The 22,327-nt window shown below is 35.2% G+C and overlaps 1 protein-coding gene across 1 annotated transcript in view; it reads right to left on the bottom strand.

Annotated features, from left to right (window-relative positions):
- The window catches only part of BMPR2 (bone morphogenetic protein receptor, type II (serine/threonine kinase)), a 149,133-nt gene that overhangs the window by 50,799 nt on the left and 76,007 nt on the right, over nucleotides 1–22,327 (bottom strand). Inside the window, exons 2-3 of the mRNA XM_010860989.1 lie at nucleotides 9,642–9,812; nucleotides 7,980–8,150 (exon numbers count right to left, since the gene is read on the bottom strand). Coding sequence (XP_010859291.1) covers nucleotides 7,980–8,150; nucleotides 9,642–9,812 — 342 coding nt within the window. The remainder of the gene's footprint in view (nucleotides 1–7,979; nucleotides 8,151–9,641; nucleotides 9,813–22,327) is intronic.

Genomic DNA, 22,327 nt, shown 5'->3' with positions numbered 1-22,327 from the left:
GAATCCCATGGACAGAAGAGCCTGGTGGGCTATGTTCCACAGGGTCACAAAGAGTTGGACACAACTTGAAGTGACTCACCATGCACGCATAGAGAATGTCAAGATTACTATAAAGATTATGTTGAACATATGAAACTAAATACAATGTTATATATGTCAATAATATCTCAATTTTTAAAAACCAACGTATTATTTTAAAGACAGCTGCTATACAAACCACAACTGGTTTTGAGACAGGCTGGAACCTGGGACCTTTTGCTGCAGGGCCTGCAACTAGACCAGTGTCTCTTCAAGCAACAAAATACAAACAAACCAAAAGGGCCTTAAAAATAACCGCATGCATTCACAGATGGGGCAAATTATGAATAAGAAGATACAAAAAAGATGAAAAACCTAACTGCCACTTCTGAGGAGGCAGGAGCAAAAGCAGGGTACTGCAAGTGACCCCTGTACATAGCGCCACCGATGGGATGAGTAAGCCACCCCATCACTCCCCTGGCCGGACTTGTGGACCCACCCCTAAAAGGGACCAGTTCCCATCCTTCGACCCTCAGGGAAGGAGCAAGGCAACATTTTACTTATTTTCACTCCCTCCTGCTGTAACAGAAGTCCCAATAAAGCCTTGCCTGAATTTCGTGTCTGGCCTCTTATTAATTTCTACTGATAAAAGAGTCCTGTAACCCAGTTTCATCTTGGCTTTGGATGTGCTGGAAAATTTTCATGTATCTATAACTCTACTTTTTATGATATGCTGGCATCTGAAACCACTAAATATTTATGGATTTAAGAATAATGAGTTCTTCCATATGAAAAGATGCAAAAAGTTCTCAGTAATCAAAGAGATACAACAAGAAAATGAAGCCCAGTTAGTGCAGGCCAACAGGTACAGAACACGTATGGACATGGAAATCATAAAAGACAAGAAAATTTATTGTAGTTATTGAAATGAAGACATGGAAATTATTTCTTGATCAATATCCACATTTGTATCTCAGAAGACGTTTATTTTTAAATATCAGTCTCTTCTTTTTTAGAGTTAGGGTCAAGTTGATAAACATGGAATGGGATGGACTTTCAATGGCAGCAATGGTAGCAAAACTTCAGAATCAAAACTGTCTGATCAAGAACATATAATATGTATAAATAGAATCTTGTTACTATAGCATTATAGTCGATTATATTCTTACCAGGGGGCTTCCCTCATGGCTCAGTGGTCAAGAATCTGCCTACCAATACACTTGGGTGCGATCCCTGGGTGGGGAAGATCCCTTGGAGAAGGAAATAGCAACCCACTTCAGTATTCTTGCCTGGAAAATCTCATGGGCAGAGGAGCCTGGAGGGCTACAGTTCATGGGGTCACAAACAGTCAGACACGACTGAACAACTAAACAACTACAGCATTAAAGAATTAATATTTTCTACAGGAATGCATTCCTCTATTTCTTTTGTGCCACCTCTTCTCCACTAATATTTTTTTAACATTTTAATTTATTTATTTTTACTTGAAGGATAATTGCTTTACAACATTGTGTTGGTTTCTGCCATACATCAACATGAATCAGCCATAGGTATACATACGCCCCCTCCCTTTTGAACCTCTCTCCCACCTCCCACCCGTCTAGGTTATCACAGAGCCCGGTTTGAGCTCCCTGAGTCATACAACAAATTCACACTGGCAAACTATTTTACATATGGTAGTGTATATGGTAGTGTATTATGTCTAATAATATTTTTAGTAAGTATAAAAAGGAACGGCATATTTTGTTTTGATTCTTACTAAAATGCATCATGAAGTATTAAGCATAAAAAAATTTTAAGACATTCTTATTACCCATTTTCTGTCTACTCAATTGCTTTAATGCTGCCACAGAAGCAGTAAAAACCGAAAAAAATCACTATAAATTCACAATAGCTAAAAACCTACCTGTGGCCCTATGCCAATGTCAGTGTCTCTGAATGTAGGCTTTCATTTCTAGCTTAGTGTGAGATAAAGACATTTGCTGCCAGATGCTGAAATTAGAATTTCTAATCTTAACAAACAGCACAGCATAAATTAGAATTTCTTAAACACAGCATTAGATGCAGTTCAATCTTTATTTTTTTTTGCAGTTTAATCTTTATTATCAACCTGATCTAACCATCAACTTAATGAATAACATACATAAAAGAAAAGTATTCTACATTTTTATACTGATTTTCATCCAAGAACTTCCAATACTAAACACAGTGAATAAAGTTTAATTCTTTTAAATGACAAATTTTTGCCTGCTTTTCTACTAACTTAATTATCTTGTTTATAGTTAGGGAGGTTAATTATACCAATTCCAGAAGTGTTATCAAGAAACTTTTCTAAAATAACTGCATTAATTATATACTTCTTTCAAACTCTTGGAATTTACAAACACATGAAGGGTGAACTGAGGGTTTAAGAAAATAAAAGAATACTGTAGATACAAATTCATTTACTTAAAAGACTGGCTTTCTTTTTAAACAGAGTAAGTACCACAAAGTCCCTCATAGTTGGAAAAAACTCAATACAGTTCACTTTCCTAAAGTGTCAGACTTTGTAGGTGCTACATGGACATATATTAGTGAAGTTTCTTTCTTTCTTTTTGTCTGGTTATTATAAAATAAAATCTCAACTTGGTGACAGTTTAATTCTATTACCTCACAAACTTTGCTATTCTCTTCTTTAACACAAAGAAAGCAAGCCTGAAGTTTCAGACAATTTGATAAGCAACAATATCTAGCTAATTAATTTACTTTCAACTTATTTACAATTAAATAAGTAATTTTTAAAATTTATTTATTGAAGGATAATTGCTTTACAGATGTTTTCCATCAGACCTCAACATGAATCAGCCATAGTATACATATATCCGCTTCCTTTTGAATCTCTCTCCCATCTCCTACCCCATCCCTCTAGGTTGATACAGAGCCCGTTTGAGTTTCCTGAGCCATACTGCAAATTCCCGAATTCCTGATGTCTATCAATTTTACATATAAGTTCCATGTTACTCTTTCCATACATCTCACCCTCTGCTCCCCTCTCCCCATGTCCATAAGTCTATTCTCTATGTCTGTTTCTCCACTGCTGTCCTGTAAATAAATTCGTCAGTACCATTTTTCTAGATTTGGTATATGTGTGTTAGAATATGATATTTATCTTTCTCCTTCTGACTCACTTCATTCTGTATAATAGGTTCTAGGTTCATCCACCTCATCAGAACAGACTCAAATGCGTTCCCTTTTTTTTCATGCTGTTTTTTTTTTACATTTTTTTTTAATTGAAGGATAATCGTTTTATAGAATTTTGTTGTTTTCTGTCTAAATGTATTTCCTTTTATGGCTGAGTAATATTCCATTGTGTATATGTACCAAAACTTCTTTATCCATTCATCTATCGATGGACATCTAGGTTGCTTCCATGTTCTGGCTCCACTGTAAATAGTGCTGCAATAAACAATAGGATACATCTGTCTTTGTCAATTTTGGTTTTCTCAGGGTTTATGCCTAGGAGTGGGATTCCTGGGTCATATGGTGGTTTTATTCCTAGTTTTTAAAGTAATCTCCATACCATCTTCCATAGTGGCTATATCAGTTTACATTCCCACCAACAGTGCAAAAGCATTCCCTTTTCTCCACACCCTCTCCAGCACTTACTGTTTGCAGACTTTTTGATGATGGCCATTCTGACTGGTGTGAGGTGATATAAATAAGTGATTTTAAAGTTCTTCTTTCTTATAATACTTACAACACCTTCTACTTACCATACTGGCTTTCCATTTACAGTTGATGAGAAATTTCCCTTTAAAGTACTTGTAAGTATTTTTTAATGAGATGATACAAAGAAAAATAGATGTCCTTGAATTTGGGGAAAAAGTCATAAGCATGCTCAAAAAAATCTTTTCATTCTACCAAATGAATGAACAAACAAGTATTAATTTGTCTGCATTTGTGTGTAGAGAATAATGGTTAAGGATAACTGAGTATGGACAGTAATGGTTAAAACTAATAGAAAGTAATGTTTGGTAACACATACTCTGGAGTTAAAACATCTGGTCTGTAATCTTGGCTCTACCACTTACTAGCTGTGTAACTTGGTAAATTATGTATCTGTGCCTCAGTGTTATCCATGTGAAACAAGAATGTAACAGGAACCATTTCATATGTTTCTGTAAGGGTTAAATGTAAATGCTTAATGCATACAGAGCCTTTAATGAGTACTCAAAAAATGTTATTTAGCTAGTTTCAATTTCCCTATGTAATAAAGGCCTGGAGTCCCTTTAATATGTTTACTGAAACTGCTCTATCAATTGTATAATCCTGATAGACTGAATTGAAATTTTATTAGTAGATGTATCCTATCTGAAAAAAACATTTTCTAAAAATCTAAAGTTTACTGCAAGTAATATTTTAAGAAGCAATACTCATTGAATAACTATCTAACACTAATGTCTTAAGGCCAAAAGGAAATAGAATTAAGATCAGCATATGCAGATTGGGGAAGGAAACAAAGTACATCAAAAGTAAACCTATCATACTGGGCACAAAACATGGACGGTTTCCTAAGAGAAAGGAAAGGGCCACAGAAAAGGAGATCTTGAGGGAAGAAGAGTACCTAATCTTCCTGAAATCCATAACTGTGTCTAGAACCAGGTTTACTTATATTAATGCATAAACAGGTACAGAACTACTGGATACTGTTTTTTAAGATTCTCATACTTTCTCATTTTTAAAATACAAATAGTCAGAATCAGGTACCCATTCCCTTAAAAGAGACAAACAACTGAAACAGACTTAGTAGTAGAAGAGAAAAATCTTTGAAAAAAGTGACTGAGGAGCAAAGATCTACATGAGTTATCAATCAATCCATGTATCTCCTTATCGCTAGCCAGTTTTATTTTGGAGAATTATCCGATAATGTGACTCAGTCTAAACACATGCTAAATGTTGCCAACAACCCAAGATCAGGGGTTACAGCAAAATATCTGACATGCATTTCTAAATATCAGAAGCTATTTTTCTTTTCCTTTTCAACAGTAATAATTCAACATATAGAAACATACATATGGAAAACTATACTTCAGATGCTGTGATTGGAGGAAAAATGCTTGAGACCAAAGAGCTAGCGTCCTAACTAGCTAGAAATCATTGGTGATCTATAGTCCAAATAGAATGTTAATTTTTATGGCATATAACAATGCTCATACAACTTTTTTCAACATTAATAATTAACTGCTGGTATTTAATTATTTTAAAACAGACATTTCACTTATGCCTCAACAAAAGCATCAGTGGACTTCCTATTCCACTAAATTTTTTAGGAACCAGTCACACTTAACTTACAGCTGATATTCCTGTAACTTTTTGCCTATTATTATATTGGTAGACAATAAATGTCAAATGTTAATATTTCGGACCCCAAACCAAAAAAAAATTTAACCTTTAAATTAGAGGTTATGTTAAACTTACAAAAACTTATATAAGAAGGGGAAGAAGGGGATGACAGAGGATGAGATAGTTGGATGGCATCACTGACTCGATAGATAAGAGTTTGGGCAAACTCTGGGAGTTGGTGATGGACAGGAAGACTGGCATGCTGCAGTCCATGGGGTCACGAACAGTTGGACACGACTGAGCAACTGAACTGACATTTTTAAGGGAAACAAACTCCCTTTTTGTAACAGAACATCCTTAATTTATGACCTGCCTGATTTACCTTTGTGATTAGATTCAGGATATGCATTCTTGGTTGAAATACAGTACTGTATTAGCACATTGTGTCCTCAGGGTATCATGGATGTCCATCTGCCCTTCATTAATGACACTATTAATACTTGTCTAAGGTACTGTCCAATTTTCTCACTCCATAATTACTAATTTTCCCTTGCAATATATGTTGGAGAAATTCTAAACTCAAATACCCTCTGTCTTTACTGACTGCCCCCTAGATTTGAGATCATTTGATGATTCTTGCCTGACCCAATACTTGGAATGATAGCTGCATAATGATAATTTTCTAACTTCTCGATTTACCACTTGGCATTCTACTATAAACAACTGCCCTATCTTCTCTCTCTCTGCTATCAACAGAGAACTAATTCATTTTCCCTCCAAAGGTTTATAACTTAATACTGTAGTTTTTTAGCACTACAAGGATCTCAAATGTAGCTCATGGAAGGATCCTTCAAGCTGATTACTGTGACAAGTCTCCATTCTTTGAGGGGGTACTTCTTTCCTTACTTTCTAGTGTTACAAGATGTTGCAGGCTTATTTTGTACCTATACTGCACCAATCCTAGAATAAGTCATTTTTCCAAGGAGCCCAAGTTTCATTGACTGAGGAGTCATCAGTTCAGTTCAGTTTAGTTGCTCAGTTGTGTCTGACTCTTTGTGACCAGATGGACTGCAACACACTAGACTTCCCTGTCCATCACCAACTCCCAGAGCTTGCTCAAACATGTGTCCATTGAGTCAGTGATGCCATCCAACCATCTCACCCTCTTGAATCAGGTGGCCAAAGTACTGGAGCTTCAGCTTCAGCATCTGTCCTTCCAATGAATATTCAGGACTGATTTTCTTTAGGATTTACTGGTTTGATCTCCTTGCTGAGTGTTTATATGAAATATAACTGGCTTCATTTGCTTTCAGTTTGGAATTGTGGGGAGTCATAGTAGAAACTAAATCTGTGTGTTATGTACACTTATAGTTACCGGAGTGCTTTTGTTTCTTGTCAACAAACAAAGGTAAGAAATATATTTAAGTAGGTATGTATGTATACACACACAAATACACACACACACACACAGCTTCATATAAATGCATATAACACATATATGTGGATATTTTTAAAGGCATATGTCCCTAATGATATTTTAAACTACAATCTATTCACATAGGATTCTCTTTTATTTCCACATCTATAACTATGTTTCCTTATTTCCTTCAGTGAGAACAAGAGATCCCAAGAATATCAACACCTACATTCATTTTCTTAATCCTATAATACAAATATATCTACAACTTCAGAACTGCTTTGTCGACACTACTGAATATAAAATCTTCTAAAGAGATTAGTATTTATTTGCAATTACCCCCACTATCTCTTACATCACATCTTGCATCAAAGAGTATATACAGTCAAATACCATTTTAGTAAAATGCTTAGTTCTTTCGTTTCCCCTTAAGTGTGATTACAATGTTTATGTGAAATACAGCTGGGCTCATTTGCTTTGAGTTTGGAATTGCACCCCCTTCCCATCCTTAATGACTTAGTTATACTTTTACACACACAGATTAGCAACAGGACTCCAAAATTCAAAACTACATGCATAAAGCTATGTTCAGAGGACTCTTTTTCCCTGTATCCTTTTTGCTCCATTCCCTCCAACCCTTGTAAGTAACCAACATTACTGTTTTCTGGTTTATCCTTTCTTCACTTCTTTTTGTAATGATAAGCTTTCTGTTTTACATAAAAGACAGCATATTGTATAAGCTTATTACACACCTAACATTACCTCCAAATATAGCTTTAAAATTAGTACTCCATTACACGTACATACCATAGTGGATTTCAATCAATCTTCTATTCTTAGGCTTTTACGTGGTTTCAATACTATGCAGTTACACACAACACTGCAACGGATACTTTATGCATATGCATTTAATACTGTTGGGGGTATGTCTTCAAAGATCAATTTCCCACAAATGGGAGTGCTGGGTAAAAAGTAGGCACACATGTTGTATTCTTAATATTGTCACTCCCTTCAAAATATAGTTGGAAAGTATTATATTTTGATTCATATCTTGGAAATCCTGGTGTACCTTTTTTCGATTTCAGCCATTAGCTAGATGCACTCTCATTATGCTGGAACTCTCTCCCTTTTACTTTGGCCAAACTGGAATATTTGTATAATTTAAATTCTGAAAATCTTTGGAGAAAGGAATTTTCAGAAAAAAGTATGTTACTTTACTCACTGAGTGGTGTTGTGTCTGGAGGTGGAAAATTCTCAGTAAAGTTGACATTACACAAGTCTGTGCTACAGCAGCAGAACCGGTATGTTCCATTCTGAATTGAGGGTGGGGTGGTAGTTACTACACATTCTTCATAGTGACACTCCTGGGGATCACCAATGTGAGACCAACATCCTACAAGTAGATATTAATGTAAACAAGTTAAGAGTCTGTAGGATTAGAAAGAACTAAAAGGAAAACAACAAACAAATTGCAAACAATGTGATGGAGTACAAATAAGTTATAAAACTCTCTTGCAAACCAAAAGGAAACCACATTTTTTTAAATAACAGAAAAAGGTAGAGCATAAAAAGGCATTTGTGGGAGGGAAAAGCCATTAATAAAATGTTTCACATCATAATTAATCGAAGAATTTATTATTAAAACATCTATAGGAATACTTTTTTATCTATTAAACTGTTCTGGTTTTTAAAATAATGATATATAATGATAACAAGGATTCAGTAATACTCTCATACAGTGCTGGAGGGAATGTAAACATATACAACATTTTTAGAAAGTTACATAGTAGTTTTTATGAAGAGCCTTAAAATATTCATGTTTGATAATCTAAAAATTGTACTTCAAGAAGTCTATTCCATATGTATGGTTAAGGCCTTCTGCTGTTCACCTGAAACTACCGCGACATTGTTAATCAGCTATATACCAATACAAAATACTTTTGGTGTTTAGAAAAAATAAAGTAGAAGTCTGTTCTGGGGATTCCCTAGTAGCTTAGGTGGGAAAGAATCTGACTGCCAATGCAGGAGACACAGGTTCGATCCCTGATCCGGGAGGATCCTGCATGACACAGGCAACTAAGCACATGAGCCACAACTACTGAACCTGTGCTCTCTGAGTCCATGCTGCACAACAGAAGCCACCGCGATGAGAAGCCCAACGCACTGCAACAGTACGCGGGAGCCCCCACTCACTGAAACTAGAGAAAAGCCCATGCACCGCAAAGGAAACTCAATGCAGTCATAAATAACATTTTTTTAAAAAAGGTCTATTTGAGATACAAAGAATTATGTTCAAAGATATTCACTGAAGCATTATATTACAGTGAAAACCGGACAACAACATAATGTCCAACAAAAGAGTAATGTGTAAGTAAACTGAGATACATGTATACAATGAAATACTATATAGATGTTGAAGGTGTTCTCAAAGAATAGTTAAAGATAGGAAAATATCCATGATATAATTGAAAATGGGAAAACTGTATATTAAATTTTTTATATAGTATTACCATAATTTGGAAAAAAAATTACACAAACATATAACATAGGAGTACAAATGTAGTACCTGAAGGGAATAAACCAATGTAGTTTAAAAAAATTTTTATAGGTATGGAATTGTAGACATTTATTCTCTTACAGTTTTCTGTATTTTCTAAACTTCATAGAATGTCATTATATTATTAACATTGTAATAACATACTATTAAAATAAGCTAAAAATCAATTACCCTTTGTAAATTTGGAGCTTGTTTGGGCATACATACATGAATACATACTTTTAAATGTACTGTTCTCCTGCAGTGTTATACTCTATCTCCATGCCCTTTTTAGATAATCTTCAATTGTATGAAACACTGATTTCAGGTAAGAAAAGTATTACTTGCCTTGTTTTACCAGATTGATGTCCCCTTTTGATTTCTCCCAAAGGCCATAGCAGGTGCTACCTTTTGAGCATAATATTGTTCCATTTTCATGAGAGATTCTACTTTCACCTATCCCAAGGTCTTGTTGATATGGATCTTTAAATGCACAGAGACGTTCTTGATTCTGAGAAGCTAAAACAAAGGGAAAAATGACAAATTCGTTATATGATAATCTTTGCAAAAAATTATTACAAAAGCCTTTATAGTCTTTTTGAAAGCCACTTTAAATTTCCCTACTAAATTCCTAACAAGGTGTGGGTAACTGAGAAATTTTATACATATTTAGTAATATTTTCTATTAGTTTGTTAACTTCCTGAATACACATTTCTCAAAAGCAATACCCTCTTATACAAATTATTCTCATCACTCTATGGAATATTAATGTCTGAATTAACAAATATCATCAGAAAAATGTCCATGCTCTAAATTATTAAAAATTAAAAATAAAGAAATCAACAAACCTAGAAGGCTGAATAATTTTTGGAAATTCTACAGTATCCCCTTCTACCATATTTTACAGCAAATTGTAAAACGCTAAACCTAACATCATTAGCCATATTAAACTAAGGATGAGGACTGACTGCAAATGGATACATGATTTTTATCTGGACTATTCCAAAATTACATGTGGTAATGTCTGCACAGCTTTTTAAAATTTATCAGAAAAAAAAATAACTCTTCACTTAAAATGACTGAATTTCATGCTATTATATAAATTATACCTTAATAAACCTGTTTTTAAATATTAAGCCTATCAGTGGTCAAAAAGAAAATGATTTTCCATTATTAAAAATATCAATAAAATAGCCAGAAAAAGAAATGCTTAATAATCCCTTATACTAAAGGTCACCCGAATGTATTTTCAATGCCAGTCAAGCTTTCTCCATATACATAATCGATTTAACTAATCTCAGCACATTTGCCACATAATTTATCAGCTAACAAACATTTACCAACACTGCTGAGACTACCAAAGAAGTAAATGGTCATCAAAAGCAACGGCTGATCTTTATTTGGTTTCATAAAGCAGACACTCCTAATGGTTTGACTAGCTAGTAGCCAAGCTCTTCTGTCCATGGAATTTTCTAGGCAATTAATACTGGAGTGGGTTACCATTTCCTACTCCAGGGGGATCTCCCTAACCCAAGAATCAAATCCGTGTCTCCTGCGTTTACAAGTGAATTCTTTAGCACTACACCACCTGGGAAGCCCATGTTAGCACTAAAGACGATCTATTAAAATAATGTTTCTTATACAAAACTAAGGACCAAACCCTAGAAAAGAAATGAAAGACCAACAACTGTGGGCTCAAGTCCATTCAGAAACACAGACCTGCCATATTTATTACAACAGACCACATTCAAAGTACTGGGCTAAGTAAATAGGGGATTTATAAGTAGATAATATAGAGTTCCACCCCTCAAGCATCTTAAAGTCTACTTGGAGACAGAGAGTAATTACTTAAAAAAAACACAAAAGTGATTTCCACAATTAAAAATTACCTCAGGCAGTCTTCTAGAAGATATCCACTAATACCAAATAAATGGCCAGAAAATACAGTATATCTTTTCGTAAAAACTAATCTTAGGACATTAGCCTGATTATAATTCTACCATATTTTACCATAAATAGTCACATATTCAAATTCCTTTAATGACAAACATTTATATTATCTTGCATATTGAATATCAATATTTCCTTAGATATACCCTAATTTGCAAACTTTCACAAATAGGAAAAGGAGTACGTCAAGGCTGTATATTGTCACCCTGCTTATTTAATTTATATGCAGAGTACATCATGAGAAACGCTGGACTGGAAGAAACACAAACTGGAATCAAGATTGCTGGGAGAAATATCAATAACCTCAGATATGCAGATGACACCACCCTTATGGCAGAAAGTAAAGAGGAACTAAAAAGCCTCTTCATCAAATTGAAAGAGGAGAGTGAAAAAGTTGGCTTAAAGCTCAACATTCAGAAAATGAAGATCATGGCATCTGGTCCCATCACTTCATGGGAAATACATGGGGAAACAGTGGAAACAGTGTCAGACTTTATTTTTTGGGGCTCCAAAATCACTGCAGATGGTGACTGCAGCCACGAAATTAAAAGACGCTTACTCCTTGGAAGGAAAGTTATGACCAACCTAGATAGCATATTCAAAAGCAGAGACATTACTTTGCCAAAAAAGGTCTGTCTAGTCAAGGCTATGGTTTTTCCAGTGGTCATGTATGGATGTGAGAGTTGGACTGTGAAGAAGGCTGAGTGCTGAAGACTTGATGCTTTTGAACCAGGGTGTTGGAGAATACTCTTGAGTCCCTTGGACTGCAAGGAGATCTAACCAGTCCATTCTGAAGGAGATCAGCCCTGGGATTTCTTTGGAAGGAATGACGGTAAAGCTGAAACTCCAGTACTTCGGCCACCTCATGCAAAGAGTTGACTCATTGGAAGAGACTCTGATGCTGGGAGGGATTGGGGGCAGGAGGAGAAGGGGACGACAGAGGATGAGATAGCTAGATGGCATCACTGACTCGATGGATGCAAGTCTGGTTGAACTCCAGGAGTTGGTGATGGACAGGGAGGCCTGGCGTGCTGCGATTCATGGGGTCGCAAAGAGTCGGACACGACTGAGCGACTGAACTGAACTGAACTGAACAAATTATTATTAAGATCAAAATAAAATATATCTCTACATATAAAGTACATACAGCACAGAGACTGATACTTAAAAGATGTAAACTAAAAAGAAAATTCTATAACATAGATCTTTCAAAAAAGCATGCCTATTTTAACTCCCTATCCCCGTTTCTTGATTAAAGTTAAAGGCTCCTTAGCTACTACCACTTGCTGAAATTATATAACCTACTCTGCTTCCCTTTTTGTCATTATTGTTAGAAATTTTGCCATTATTGTTAGAAAGGTCAGAATGAATTTATAAACTAAACATCTCTAGTTTTTCACAACCAAGATAATCGATTTTTTCTCCTCCTCTTCTGTTCTTATCCATTTTGTCTAGAATTTTGTATTGAATATTGAGTTGATGAATAGGGATCTAACCATATCTGGAAGTAGAATTAAATGCCTTATTTACTTTAAAAATAAAAAGAAAATGAATATTATCATGAAATGACACAAAATAAAATTTTTTCCTCTTCCTGGATTTCTTTTACAATAGAAAAGCAGCAAAAGGCATGAGCATAACGGCATAAATTTTTAGTGCCATTATTAAATAATTCAATGAATGAAACCTAGAAGACTCCTTATAGAGAAAGACAATAAACAAATCCAATCTCTTCTATGTTTCCCTCTCTCTTCGTCCCAATATCATCAAAGCAATAAAGGTACAAATGTAGGTACACTGAATCGTACCTTTATTGTCTCTCAGTTTTCACTGATTTTTTTCTTAAAATTACTTCAGCCTGGACTCCCCTGGTGTTTTAGTGACTAAGAATCCACCTGCCAATGCACAGGACACGAGTTTGATCCCTGGTCAGGAAGATCCCACATGTCCCGGAGCAGACAAGCCCAGAAGCCTCAACTACTGCACCCATCTGAGGCAACTACTGAAGCCCATAAGCTCTGCAGCCCACGCTCCACAACAGAGAAGCCACCACAATGAGAAACTCCCAACGAAGAACAGGCCCTGATCACTACAACTAAAGAAAGCCCGCACGCAGCACTGATGACCCAGTACAGCCTAAATAAAAAAGTCTAATTAGTATAGGGAAAATCTACTTTGCTATTTTAAGAATAACTCTTTCAAATTTTGATTCAGCAAATTACCATATAAAATAAAGATGTCTAGCAAATCACCTTTTGCTCAAATAAAAAAAAAGAAATCCGTTTCATAAAAGAGTGCTTATAGCTTTTTAAATGCTATTTGTTGGAATGTTTCAGCAGTATCTCTATAGAAAGTTTTGGATTCTTCATAAATCATGTAGGCAAAAAAGGCATGAAATAAACAGTATTATCAGAGAGTCTAGCCTAGCATTATACTGTCACATACAGAGACCTGATTATTTACATGTGGTTTTCTAAATTTATCAACAGCTTGGCAAATCTTGATCAGTTGAATATAGTCAATTAGCTCTCTTAAGAGACATCCTTAACCAAGTACTGTGATTAGACATGAGTCTTTTAAAAATTGCTCTCCTCATTTTAAAGAGGTGATATTTGGTTGTAATAAGCACTAAAACAATTTTGATTAACTTAACTATGTTAAAATGCAAATAGTCACATCCAAAGTGCTAACAGAGATATCTTCAGAAAAGATAAAGTGGACCATGCTTAAAATCTATTAGCTCCCTGAAGTTGCTAGAATGAAATTCAAGCACTTCATTTAGCATTGAAGGCCATTTATAATTAAGACCCAATAGGAACATGACCAATTTTGTGGGCCCTAGGAACTTTTGTTTTCATGGGACCTTTCCTCCATTAAAAAGTATACTTTATAACTGCATTGGGAGAAAAACATTAACACTAAATATCAGAACATTTTCTTTAACAATAAACTTCATTTTTTTCCTTCTGATTTTAAAACAAATTAAAACATTCTCATGGGCCTGCAAAAATACTATGGGCCCTGGATTCTATGCCTTCTGTGCCTAACAGGTAAGTCAGCCCTAGGACTCAATCTACTACTTGCCATTCATGCTATTTCTCCATTCTTCACTTTCCACCACATGAATATGCCAAGGGCTTTTACACATAATATACCCAATATCCAGAATGCCATTTTTGATGCTCTGCTTTAGCATTATATGGTACTATATTTTATCAATTTAACATACATATCTTCCCCACCAAGCAGGAGGGTGACTTCACTTGTTCCCAGAGTCAGATTAGATTTACATAACTCATTTTGTATACCATAAATCCCCAACAGTGTTAAGGGCAGTTTTCGTATCTACATGAATTATACTTAATATCATATTCCCACTCAAAGATTATATATCTAGGCAATAATCATCCAGTCCTTTGACCATGAAACTATAAATGAAGCAATAAAGATACTATTAGTATAAAGACAACATATACTATTTCGCTCCATATACATATAAAATTGAAAATAAAGTAAACATTTTCTGTTTACATAAGCTTCCTGGGATCTGCATTTGCTAATCATATGCAGCATTTAATTTCCAGGAACAGGTGTGGCATGTCTAGAATACTCAGCTGTCTTACATTTCCCACTCTGTGACATAACACTATCAAGAATGCAGGGTATAAAGGTATGGCATAGTTTCATCATGTCAGCATGAGTTAACTGTCATTACAGACATAAATCAGCATCATTATGCTTACACTGAAAAATACTACCCATTTGCTTTTATGAGGGAAGAAAAGAAAGGAAAAAAAGGCTGTACTGAAAATATTAACTCTATGTGTACTCAGTCATGTCTGATTCTTTGAAAACCCATGGACTGTATAGCCCAATAAGCTCCTCTGTCCATGGAATTTTCCAGGCAAGAATCTTGGGAGCGGGTTGCCATTTCTTCCTCCAGGGGATCTTCCCCAGTGACTCGAACCTGTGTCTCCTACATTGACAGATTCTTTACCACTGCATCACCTGGGAAGTGAAACTATTAACTATTTGCCCTTTTAAAACAAACAAATACTATCATATTATTTGACCTTTCATGAAAATATATTCATGATTACTTATATGTTTCAAAGACAAAAGTTTTTGAATGATTTTATGTTAGATTTTTTACTTTTAAATATCAATATATCCATAGGTAATTGAAAAGAAATACAGGGAAGAGAATTTGATTTGCAAACTAGGTTCCCACTTCTCCATTCTTTGGCCACTGAACAAAATGTATGCTAGTCCAGTCTAGAAAAGAAAAAGAAAAATAGAGAGTAGTCCAATCCCTCTCTCATCAATGCACACATCCCACCCACACAATCACTATACAGTAGTAACAAAACCAAGAGATCAATATTAGCATAATCCACAGAGTTTAATCATATTTTATCAACAATACATGTACCTATCTGTGTGAGAAAAAATTTAAGCAATTTTGTCATATACTATCACAATCAAAACATTCAACTGTATTATCACTCTCATGTTAACCCTTTAAAATCATGATCCCTTCGTCCCCCATTCCTAATCAATAGTAACCACTAACCTGCTCTCCAACTCAATGATTGATATTTCACAGGTGTTCATATAGTACATATTCTTTAGAGACTGACTTTTTTCACTGAGAAAAATTCCTTGAGGTTCACCCAATTTGCTGCATGAATCAATAGTGAATTACTTTTTATGTAGTAGCATTTCATGATGTAGATGAGATGTACAATCTGTTTAATTTTTCATCTTATGACGCTTATGGGGTAGTTTTCAGGTTTTTTTGGCTATTAGAAATAAAACTGTTATGAACATTTGTATATATGTTCAATTTTATCAGGATTTTTGTTTAGAGTAAAATAAGATTAAAGTCCTAGAAAAATAAAGTATGACATCAGCAAAAAAGAAACTTGACACTAAGACCATGTGCTCTACCAACAAAATACACTGCACCCCATTATATACATTAAAAGCTTATTTCAGAGCATTCAAAAATCTCTAACCTCTGTTAACCAAGTAGTTCTAGTATGGGGAGAACTAGGTTGTGCTATGGGATCTTGGTCTAAAGAACCATTCGTGTAGTATACTCTTTATATGTATATGTATAAATACAAGGTACTCATGGCACAAAGTCTTTAAGATGAGAGATTCCAGTTTGGGGATGCTGGTGTTTAAAGGAAGCCTAGTTCTTTGTAACAAAGTCCAACAAATACAGCAGAGCTCTGTCCCTTTGATGCCTGGACACCCAGAGCCCTTTAATGTGGAAGCCTCTGCTGGTGAGCTTTTCCTAGAAATACAAGAATAACACTGATCCATCCATCTTTATTTCCTTTTCCTACATTAAAAACAGACACATGGCAAATAAATTTTCGCATTAAAAGAATGTGACTCTAAAACAAAACAAAACAAAAAAAGAATGTGACTCTAACATGAAAATTCAAATTAAAACTGCAATGAATGATAAAATTCAATATCCATTTAAGACAAAAACTTCAACAAAGTAGATATAGAATGAATGCACCTCAACATAATTAAGCCCATATATGACAAATCACAACTAACAAAATACTCAATGGTGAAAAGCTGAAACCTTTTCCTTTAATATCAGGAACTAAGACAAGGATGCCTACTTGACACTTCTATTCAACACTGTATTCACAGTCCTAATCAAAGCAATTAGGCAAGAAAATAAAATAGAAAGCATCCAAAATGTGAAGAAAGAAGTAAAACTGTCACTATTTGCAGATGATATATTATATATAGAAAACCCTAAAGATTCCACCAAAAAACCAAAACCTATGAGAACTAGTGAATGAATTCAGTAAAGTTGCAGGACACAATTCTAACAGACTGAAATCTGCAGGACTTCTACATACTAAGAGCGAACAAACAGAAAAATGAAGAAAACAATCCCATTCACAGTTGCATCAAAATGAGTAAAATGCCTTGTGATAAATTTAACCAAGGAAGTGAAAGACCTATACTCAGAAAATGTAAAAAAAATGCAAAGAAATCCATTTATCAGTGCTCATGGATTGGAAGAATTAGTATTATCAAAATGTCCATACTACCAAGCAACCTACAGATTCTATGCAATTCCTATCAAAATAACAATAGCATTTTTCACAGAACTAGAATAAATAATTCTAAATCTACATAGAAATACAAAATGCCTCAATAAACAAAACAATCTTGAAAAAGAACAAAGCTGAAAGTAACAAATTCCCTAATTTCAAACTATATTACAAAAGTCTAATAATCTGAACAGTATGATACTGCCACAAAAAGAGATACAGAGATCAAAAGAACAGAACAGCAAGCCCAGAAATAAACCCAGGCTTATATGCTCAATCAATATAAGCCAAAGGAGGCAAGAATATTCAATGGTTACAGTCTCTTAAATAAATGGTGCTGGGAAAACTAGACAATGGAATGCAAAAGAATGAAATTGGACCACTTTTTTACATCATACACAAAAACAAACTCAAAAGGGGATACGGAATTAAATCTAAGATTGAAACTATAAAACTCTCAGAAGAAATCATAGGCAGTAAGCTCTTAGGCATTAATCTTAATATTTTGGGGGTATATCTCCTCAGGCAAGGGAAACAAAAGCAAAAATAATCAAATGGGATAATATCAAACTAAAAAGCTTTTGCACTGCAAAGGAAACCATCAACAGAATGAAAAATCAACCTACTTAGTGGGAGAAGATATTTGTAACTCCAATAAGGAGCTGACATCCAAAGTATATAATGACCTCATTCAACTCATAAGAAACTGTGAAAAATTCTTAAGGAGATGGGACTACCAGACCACCTTACCTGCCTCCTGAGAAACCTGTATGCCAGTCAAGAAGCAACAGTTAGAACCAGACATGGAACAATGGACTGGTTTAAAACGGGGAAAGAATTACATCAAGGCTGTAAATTGTCACCCTGCTTATTTAACTTATATGCAGAGTACATCATGTGAAATGGCAGGCTGGATGAATCACAAGCTGAAATCAAGGTTGCCAGGAGAAATATCAACAATCTCAGACGTGCAGATGATACCATCCTAATGGTAGAAAGAAGAGGAACTAAAGAGCCTCTTGATGAAGGTGAAAGAGGAGACTGAAAAAGCTGGCTTAAACTCAGCATTCAAAAAACGAAGATCACGGCATCCAGTCCCATCACTACATGGCAAATAGATGACGGAAAAAATGGAAACAGTGACAGTCTTCATCTTCTGGGGCTCCAAAATAATTGCAGATGGTGTCTGCAATTAAATCGCATTAATTTAATGAAATTAAAAGACACTTACACCTTGCAAGAAAAGCTATGACAAACCTAGACAGCACATTAAAAAGCAGAGACATCACTTTGCCAACAAAGGCCCATACAGTCAAAGCTATGGTTTTTTCAGCAATCATATATGGATGTAAGAGTTGGACCACAAAGAAGACTGAACACTAAAGAATTGATGCTTTCAAACTGTAGTGCTAGAGAAGACTTGAGAGTCCCTTATACCGCAAGGAGATCAGAGTCAATCCTAAAGGAAATCAACCCTGAACATTCACTGGAAGGACTGATGCTGAAGCTGAAGCTACAAAACTCTGGCCACATGATGCAAAGGGTCAACTCATTAGAAAAGACTCTGATGCTGGGAAAGACTGAAGGCAGGAGGACAAGGGACAACAGAGAATAACTGACTCAATGAACATGAGTTTGAGCAAACTTTAGGAGAAGGCAATGGCAACCCACTCCAGTACTCTTGCCTGGAAAATCCCATGGACGGAGGAGCCTGGTAGGCTGTAGTCCATGGGGTCGCTAGGAGTCGGACAGGACTGAGCGACTTCACTTTCACTTTTCACTTTCATGCATTGGAGAAGGAAATGGCAACCCACTCCAGTGTTCTTGCCTGGAGAATCCCAGGGACGGACAGCCTGGTGGGCTGCCGTCTATGGGGTCGCACAGAGTCAGATACGACTGAAGCGACTTAGCAGCAGCAGCAGCAGCAGCAGCAGGGAGATGGTGAAGGACAGGAAAAGCCTGACATGCTGCAGTCCACCTGGTCAAAGAATCAAACACAACTTAGCAACTGAACAACAACATTCAACTCAATACCCCTCACCCCACCAAAAACCCCAAACAACACAATTAAAAAATGGGCACATGTACATCTGTGGCTGATTCATGTCAATGTATGGCAAAAACTATCACATATTGTAAAGTAATTAGCCTCCAATTAAATTAATTTTTAAAAATGGGCAGAAGACCTGAACAGATATTTTTTTCAAAGGCATACAGATGGCAAACAGGCACATGAAAAGATGCTACATCTCAGCAGTTGTCAGGAAAACACAAATCATAACCCTTATGAGACAGACACCTCACACCTGTCAGACTATTCTCAAAAAGACAACAAAGAACAAGTACTGATGAAGATGTGGGGAAAAGGAAACCATTGTACACAGTGGGAATACAAATTGGTGCAGTTACTACAGAAAACGGTAGGGAGGTTCCTCAAAAAATTACAAATAGAACTACTATACAAGATAGAGATTCAACTTCTGTTTATCTGGAGAAAATGAAAACACTAATTTGAAAAACTATAAGTACCCCTAGGTTCACTGTGGCATTATTTATAATAGCTAATATATGGAAGCAATTTAAGTACCCATCAATTTAGATGTGATGTTTATATACACACAATGGATATACAAGAAAAGTAAGATGTGGTTTATATATACACAATGGAATATTATTCAGATATAAAAAAAAGAATGAAATCTTGCTAATTGGAACAACATGCATGGATTTAGAGGGTATCACACTAAGTGGAATAAGTCAGAGATATACCATGTGATTCTACTTTTCACATGTGGAATAAGCAAAGAGATAAACAGAACAAAACAGAAACAGCTCCATAGATACAGATAACAAATTGGTGGTTTCCAGAAGGATGGAGGATGGTGGGGTGGGATATCTAGGTAAAGGAGATTAAGAGGTATAAACTTATAATTGTAAAATAAACACATCATGGTGCTGTAATATACAGTATAGGGATTACAGCTAATAATATTGCAGTAATTGCAGTAATATTGCAGTATGGTGACAGACAGTAGCTGGATTTATCATGTGATCATTTCATAATGTATAAAAAATACCCAATCACTATGTTATACACCTGAAATTAATATAATATTGCATGTCAATTATAACTCATCTTTCTTAAAACCATGAATGAAAAAAATTTTAACTACCATGAGATACTATTGCACACCTATTAGAATGACTAAAATTTTAAAACAACAAAACAAAAAACTCCTGACAGTATCAAGTACTGATCAGGGTGCTGACACAGATGGGACATATGCTTACCAATTAACTTAGCAGTCCCATTCCCTGATACCTACAGATACTGATATAAATGTAATGAAAATCTATGTTCACACAAAAATCTTTATGTAAATACTTATTGTGATTTTACTTATAGCCACATAAAACTATTTATAACCCAAATGTACCTCAACTGAAAACCAGATAAACAAAAACTTCTCAGCAATAAAAAAGGAATGAACTATTGACATGAGAAAGAACATGAATGAATTTCAAATACATGATTATAAATGACAGAAGCCAGACTAAAAAAGCTGTATACTATTTGATGTATTACATGACATTTTAGAAAGGTAAAATTACAGGAACGGAGAAGAGATTACTGGTTACCAGAGCCCTGATGGGAGCAGGAGGGAGTAACTGATTATGGTGGTACTGAAAGAGTATTTCTAAGGGGTAGAAATGTTCTGTATCTTAATTGGGGTGGTAGTTAACATGATTATGTACTTGTCAAACTTCACAGAACTGTATAACCAAAAGAGAAAATTTCACTTAAGGAAATTTAAAACTAAACCTTAAAAATAATTTGGTACAGATAATTTTGAATATGTATTAGTAGATAAATATATTAATTCCTTTTTAAATTCCAATTTGAATTCTAAAAAGGGATGTCTCTACATTACAAGAATTAAAGTAAATTAACCCCAAATCTCTTCAATTTCATGAAGGCTGACAGAAGTGAAGAAGCTGCAGAAGAAGAGTTTGAAGTGAGCAGAAGTTGGTTCATAAGATTTAAGGAAAGAAGTCATCTTCTCAACATAAAAGTGCAGTGAAGTAGCAAGTACCAATGTAGAGGCTGTACCAAGTTACTCAGGAGATCTAGCTAAGATATTAATAATTAAGGAAGGTGGCTACACTAAACAACAGATATTTTTAATGCAGATGATGAAACAGACCTGTGCTGAAAGAAGATGCCACCTAAGACTCTGAGCTAGAGAAGTCAATGCCAGTTTTCAAAGCTTCAAAGGACAGGCTGACTCTCTTGTTAGGAGTTAATACAGCTGGTGACTTGATGTTGAAGCCAATGTTCATTTACCATTCTGAAAATCCTGGGGCTCTTAAGAATTATGCTAAATCTACTTTGCCTGTGCTCTATAAATGGAACAACAAAGCCTGGATGACAGTACATCTGTTTACAACATGGTTTATTGAGGATCTTAAGCCCACTGTTTGGACCTACTGCTCAGGAAGAATCCTTTCAAAACATTACAGCTCACTCACAGTGCACCTGGTTACCCAAGAGCTCTTAAGGTGTTGTACAAAGAGATTAATGCTGTTTCCATGCCTGCTAACACAACATCCATTCTGCAGACCAAAGATCAAAGTGACATTTCAACTTTCAAGTCTTATTTAAGAAATACATTTTGTAAGGGTCTACTGGCATAGATAGTGATCTCTCTGACAGATATGCACAAAGTCAATTTAAAACCTTCTGAAAAGGATTCACCATTCTGGATGCCATTAAAAACATTTGTGATTCATGGAAAGAGGTCAAAAATTTCAACAGGAGATTGGAACAAAGGATTCAGAACGTTACATAAACTTAGTTGATAAACCAACACCTGGGTTTCAGAGGATTGGCTCCACTTTTGAAGAGTACTATTGTGGATAAATTGCTATCAAAAAGCACCACATGAAACACAGAAGTTTGTTTGTGAAAGGAAGAGTCAATTGATGCAGCAAAC

The sequence above is a fragment of the Bison bison genome, unplaced genomic scaffold, assembly GCF_000754665.1.
Source record: "Bison bison bison isolate TAMUID 2011002044 unplaced genomic scaffold, Bison_UMD1.0 scf7180017864471, whole genome shotgun sequence".
Taxonomy (NCBI): Eukaryota; Metazoa; Chordata; class Mammalia; order Artiodactyla; family Bovidae; genus Bison; species Bison bison.
Note: the sequence above shows the minus strand (reverse complement) of the source record. Positions and strands in the feature narration are given on the sequence as shown.